We start from the raw sequence: 6,026 nt of genomic DNA on the forward strand, positions 1-6,026 counted from the left end.
TAAATGCTAAGGCATCCATTATATTCTATGGGCGCCTTAGCATTTAGCATGCGTTAAATCAGTTAGTGCGCCTTAATAAAAGGGCCCCTTAGTTTTTTTGTTTGTTTGTTTTTCCTTTGAGGTCTGTTTCATCCTTCTCCATCCTCAACCTTTAGTGGTGATGAAGGACAGAGCTCTGAATTACTGGCTCTTAAAATGGCTCCTAGATCCAGAGAAAAAAAATGTGTTGAAAATCAACATGCTAGGAAAATATCTATTGTGAACCATTTTTACATTGTACGTGCTTTCCCTATGTTTGATTGCACTAATTGAGGAAGGGAGGGTGGGAAGGGTTATAAATTTTATGTTTTTAGGATTATATGAGAAACAATTTCAAGTGTTATATTGTAATTATTAATGACATACTCTTGTACACTTGCTGTAAGATTTTAAAATGAATAAAGAACTTCAAAAAAACATTTTACATGCTTGTTCTAAGATGTGAAAGCATAACCAAGGCAACATTTTTGGGGAGTCCTGTCACCTTTAATAACAGGTTACGTATAAGGAAAAGTAGGACATAATAGTTCATAATAAATAGATGATCCAAGTGCCAAACTATAACAGTATCCACCCTTGGAAACGACAACTTTCAGCTGCAAACATCATTCAAAACACTGACGAAGAAGTAGTGCCATTGTTATGTCACTTACAAATCCCTTTCTCCGTATCTCAACTTGAAAGGGGAAAACACAGCAGGATAGGGACAGTTGGACAACACTAAAGGCTCCTTTTATCAAGCTGCGCTAGCGAGGTTAGCGCGCGCGCGCTGGCCAAAAATCTACCGCCTGCTCAAGGCAGGTGTTAGCAGCTAGCATGGCTGGCGGTTTAACGAGCGCTATTACACGCGTTAAACCGCTAGCGCGGCTTGATAAAAGGAGCCCTAATTTTTCCTTTACAGACCTGTACTCACCAATACATCACAAAGTAAGGCTGCCATTATGTGAACACTGCTATTGCTGCTCTCCTTAGAAGACAATCCCAAACACCAACTAAATCGGTATTTTTTTTTTTTTATTATTATTATTATTACTGGGCTGTTTTCTTCTCCTGCAAAGTGACAGCAGTACCTTAACACATTTGGCCTCTTAAGAGAGCCTAAGCTAGAAATGCTCCGGTAACCGCATGAGTATAACAAGCAATGAAAACTCCCAACATTCATGAATATCAGAGACAATGGCTTCCACTACTGCCAGAAACAACTATCGCTCTTAGAAAGTGGACCTGTCAAATTATGGGGGGGAGGGGGGTTGTTTGTTTTATTTGGTTAACAGTGATACCACCTCTATCTTAATCCAAATAGAGTAATATTAATGAGATTTTTTTTTTTAATGAATCCCCAGCAAAAGTTTTGCCTAATAATTCATTTATTTATTTATTCATTCCATTTTCTCCCAGGGAAACTCAGAATGGTTTACATGCATTTATTCAGGTACTCAAGCATTTTCCCCTGTCTGTCCCCGTGGGCCACAATCTATCTAATGTACCTGGGGCAATGGGGGGGGATTAAGTGGCTTGCCCATTGTCACAAGGAGCAGCGTGGGTTTGAACCCACAAGCTCAGGGTGCTGAGGCTGTAGCTTTTAACCACTGCCACACTCTCCCCCTGACACAACCATTACAGCACCAGTCTAACACCTGTAGCTTTTTCATATTAGACTTAATATTTGAAATGTTTAAAAAAAAAAACCCCCCACAAAAACATGGCTTCCTTACAGAAATGCATATTAATTTTGAATGCTGTCCCTTGCACTACTGAAAAGAAAAATATTTAACCAAAGCAGGTGTTATTAAAATCTGCCCTTTCAACGTACTCATATCTGTCCTGCACAAGCCGTTTAATCGACTAAGCCAAAAGGCTGATTTGAAAAGTTAAACAAAAAAAAAAAAAAAGGTAACGCACTGAGGCGAGTTACACTTAAGGGAAATGCCGAAGACTCCAGCACGCTGAGAAAGGAAGAGGACAAGGCCAAAGAGCTACGAAGGAAAACGGTGACAGAACCGAATCCTTTTGCAAACAACCTACACAGGTGTAAGGTTTCTAAGGGCAGGAGCGAGGAGGACGGACGGATCTAAGGACTTCCCCTGGAGCGCCCACCCCACCACTTCAACAGCTTCCCCTTTCGCCGCAGGACGCAAACCGCAGCACCCCCTCACCCACTCCTCAGCCTCAACCAGGACACGTTCAGTTTCGCTTAAGAATACCAAAGAAAAAAAAAAACTAAACTAAACGAGCCAGCACCTTTTTTCACTGGACTGAAAAGAAAAACCGTCAGTAACTAGCTTCCAAGAGCTGCGCGCCCTTCTTCCTCAACTCATTGCGGAAAACCTCTTTCGCGTGTCTTTCAAGAAGAAAGGTACTATTTACAGGTGCCCGTTTCCCACTCTAACCCTTAAACCCCCCCCCCCCTCCTCCTCCTAGTTCTTTCGCAGCGGCAAGACTAGTCGTAAGAAGTGTGGGGGGGGGAGGGGATAAGGCAATGGCGATAACTTCGCGCGTACGTTTTTATAAGCTGCGAGCAAGCCGCAGCAACACCTGTGCGCTTCACATAAACTTGTAAAAAAAATTAAAAGATACACGCAGGCATTCGCAAAATAAACCCAACAAAAACTCTCTAAACTAAATTAAGCACTCAAACCCCCCCCCCCCCCCTCCTGTAGTAAGCCGGAATGTGCGTGACAGTCTAATAATAACGAGGGTCGTGTGGAAATGGCACACCTCAGTTCCCCGCAGTCCCGCTAGGAGCCCGGGCGGCAGAGCTGTAACGCTCACCTGCAACAGCGAAAGCCTCCCCCCCCCCGGGGGAAAAGAACTCGTTACTTCCCAGGATATCCAGCGCCACGCCGTTTGTTTCTTTTTTTAAAAAAAGCTGTACTCTAGCAACCCACCTGCAGCTCCACGTTCACGTCGGTGCCGTCCAGCAGCAGGACGCGGCAGGTCAGTGCCGCCTTGCAGTCGCCGGCGGCGGGGATGTGCACGGCGGCCCCCGCGCTCACCGCGGGCTGCGGGGAAGGGGGCGGCGGAAACCCAACTCCGGCCGCTCCGGGCACCACGCCGCCGCTGCCGCCGTCCAGCTCGTCGCGGACCCGGCCGCCACCCCGCGGCGGCCCCCGCCCCGCAGCCCCCCTCCCGTAGCGCTGCATCGACCGCCGGCCAAATGTCCTCCGCAGGAAGCGCAGCATCCTCCTCCTCCACCACTACCACCACCACCTCCTCCTCCCGCAGAGAGGCGGGAACCCGGCGGGGGTGCAAAGTCCGGCTCCGGCCGAGGCGAGGGCAGGAGGCGCCCAGCGGCGAGAAGCTCGAGCAGCGCAGCCCGCACCGCGCGCGCCACAGTCCCGCCCGCTCCCAGAGCAACAAATGCACCGCTTCCTCCCCGCCCCTACCACCAACAGCGGCGCCGGCGTCTTCTGGGGAGGGGAAAGAGAAGGGGGCGGGGAGCCAGTGCTAACAACACGCTGACGGCCAGGGAGGTCGGGACGGAGAGAGCGGCGCAGGACGAAGCACGTTCGCCCGATCTGATTTCCTTATTCGTTTGCTTTCCTCTCTAACTACGGGGAGGTTGAGAATTAAAAACAAAAACAACAATTGTAAGACTTCAGGTATATATAATCAGGGTAGTAACAGTTCCCATTAGTTACCGTAGCATGTGTTTGCAAGCGAATGGGGGAGGGGTTCTCCTACACCTTAAATGCTTTTTCTTCAGATTGCTACTTCGTTTTGAACTCAACTTCGATTTCGGGGAGGAGGGGAGGGGAGGGGGGGTTCTCCTCACTCACCACCATCCAGGAGGAAGTTACCTCATCAGAGAAAGATGTGCACCTTTCAGTGCAGAAGAAGAAGAAGCAGCACAGTTACTTACCTGTAACGGGTGTTATCTGAGGACAGCAAGCTGATATTCTCACATATGGGTAGGGACAGTGAAAGAGTGTCTGAAAGTTTATTGCGCTTGTCTTGTAATATTTTATGAATATGAATTGCTTGCTGCACAATTGTAGTTTGAAAATCTAATGAAGATATATACTGTATATTAAAAAAAAAAAAAAAAAAAGAGGAAAGAGTGCACTGTCACTTTGAAATTCCTGAGAACACTCCCACTGTGTGTGCATCAGTGCCTTCATAACTGCCTTTGGGCTACAACTCTAGTAACAAAGCTAAGAAGCCAAGTAGGGGAGATGGGTGGGTTGGTGAGAATATCTGCCTCCTGTCCTTGGATAACACCCATTATAGGTGAGTAACTCTGCTGTATCCCAGGACAAACAGGCAGTAGTATATTCTCACATATGGGATTTCCAAGCTGCCATGGTCATGCATCTGAGAACAGGGTTAACCCAACTACTGTGAGCCTGGCGAATTTAGGTGTGTTGGAGGGAAATTGGAGAATAAATTTTGCAGGACAGCCTGGCTGAATTGACTATCCTGTTTAGAATAGCTCTCCAAACAATAATGGGATGTGAAGGTATGAATGGAGGACCAGATGGCCACCTTACAAATGTCGTCAATGGGAATGGAAAGTAGATGAGCTACTGTAATCATCGTTACTTGAATTTTGTGGATTGTGACATGGCCCTCAAGCATCAGCCCAGACTGAGCATAGGAGAAGGAAATACAGTCCACCAGCCATGTTCTCTTGGTGACAGGAGCTCCCAGTCAATTGGGATCAAAAGACAGGAACAGTTGAGTGGAGGTCTTGTACGTTTTGGTGCAATCCAGGCAGTCCAAAGTGTGGAGTGCCACTTCCCTAGGGTAAGAGTGCAGTTTGGGGAAGAAGACTGGAAGTACAATGAAACTCCAAGATGACTTTCGGTAGGAATTTGGGATGAGTGTGAAGAACTACCTTGTGATAAACTATCATATAGGGAGGATCAAACATGAAGGCTTGAAGTTCAGTGACCTGATGTGCTATCGTGAGAGATATAAGAAAGGCCACTTTCCAGGTGAGATGCTTGAGAGATGAAGTCAAGAGTGGCTCAAAAGGAGGCTTCAGCAGCTCAGAAAGAACTACATTGAGGTCCTAAGGCATAGCAGGGAGCTTGATTGGCGGTCTAGTATTAAGCAGGTCTTTCATTAATTTTGAAATTAAAGAATGCACGGACAACAGCTTTCCATCCAGTGGAATATGGAAAGCACTGATCATACTCAGATGGACTCTGACTGAGAAAGTTTTCAGGCAAGAGTTGGACAGGTGCAGGAGGTAGTCTAACACCAATGGAAGAGGGCAAGTGCCAGGATCCAAGGAGCAGGTATTACGCCAGACTGCGAAATGAGTCCATTTGTGATTCTAGGATCGTTATGTGGAAAGTTTTCTAGAGGTTTCCATGATGGCTAACGCTGGAGCTGATAGAAGAACAGCATTCAATGGCCAGAAGACAGATACCACACTGTGAGAACTAATGAATAAAGATTGGGATGGAGGAGGATGTCCTCGTTCTGTGTCAGCAATGTTGGAAAGATGGGAAATGTGATGGGTTCCCAAACAGTGAGCTGTAGCAGGAGAGGGAACCATGGTTAATGCGACCACCAAGGTGCTAAGAGAATCACAGTGGCCTACTCTCAGCAATGTTTGAGTAGAGTGTTCCCAATGAGAGGAAATGAAGGGAAAGCATATAGGAACTCGTGTCACAAATCGAGAAGAAAGGCATCCAACTCCAGCAGATTGGGAGTGTAGAGCCTGGGTCAGAAGAGCAGGAACATAAGAATTGCCACTGCTGGGTCAGACCAGTGGTCCATCGTGCCCAGCAGTCCACTCACACAGCGTCCCTTAGGTCAAAGGCCAGTGCTCTAAATGAGTCCAGCCTCACCTGCGTACGTTCCAGTTTAGCAGGAACTTGTGATTGCAGGGGAAAGCAAACAGATCCACTTCCAGAGTTCCCCAATGCACAAAGATTTGTTGCACCATGGTGAGACTGAGTGACCACTCGTGCAGTTGCAGCAGCCTCCTCAACTTGTCAGCCAGGAGATTTTGTTTTTTGTTAAATAGATGGTTT

The 6,026-nt window shown here is 47.0% G+C and overlaps 1 protein-coding gene across 6 annotated transcripts in view; it reads right to left on the bottom strand.

The window, feature by feature from the left end:
• EPB41L4B (erythrocyte membrane protein band 4.1 like 4B) overlaps nt 1-3,478 on the bottom strand; it is a 449,748-nt gene extending 446,270 nt beyond the window's left edge. For 2 of the 6 annotated variants that reach the window (XR_004538081.1, XM_033930628.1), the window contains exon 1: nt 2,928-3,471. Coding sequence is in view for 5 of the 6 variants with exons in the window: in XM_033930628.1 (XP_033786519.1) it covers nt 2,928-3,221 (294 nt within the window). In the remaining variant the exon portion in view is untranslated. Of the gene's footprint in view, nt 1-2,927 lie in introns of all 6 variants that reach the window. The other 4 variants (XM_033930624.1, XM_033930625.1, XM_033930626.1 and 1 more) reach the window with 3 other exon arrangements.
• Nucleotides 3,479-6,026: the final 2,548 nt, after the last annotated feature.

This window comes from Geotrypetes seraphini, chromosome 2 (assembly GCF_902459505.1).
Source record: "Geotrypetes seraphini chromosome 2, aGeoSer1.1, whole genome shotgun sequence".
NCBI classification, from domain to species: domain Eukaryota; kingdom Metazoa; phylum Chordata; class Amphibia; order Gymnophiona; family Dermophiidae; genus Geotrypetes; species Geotrypetes seraphini.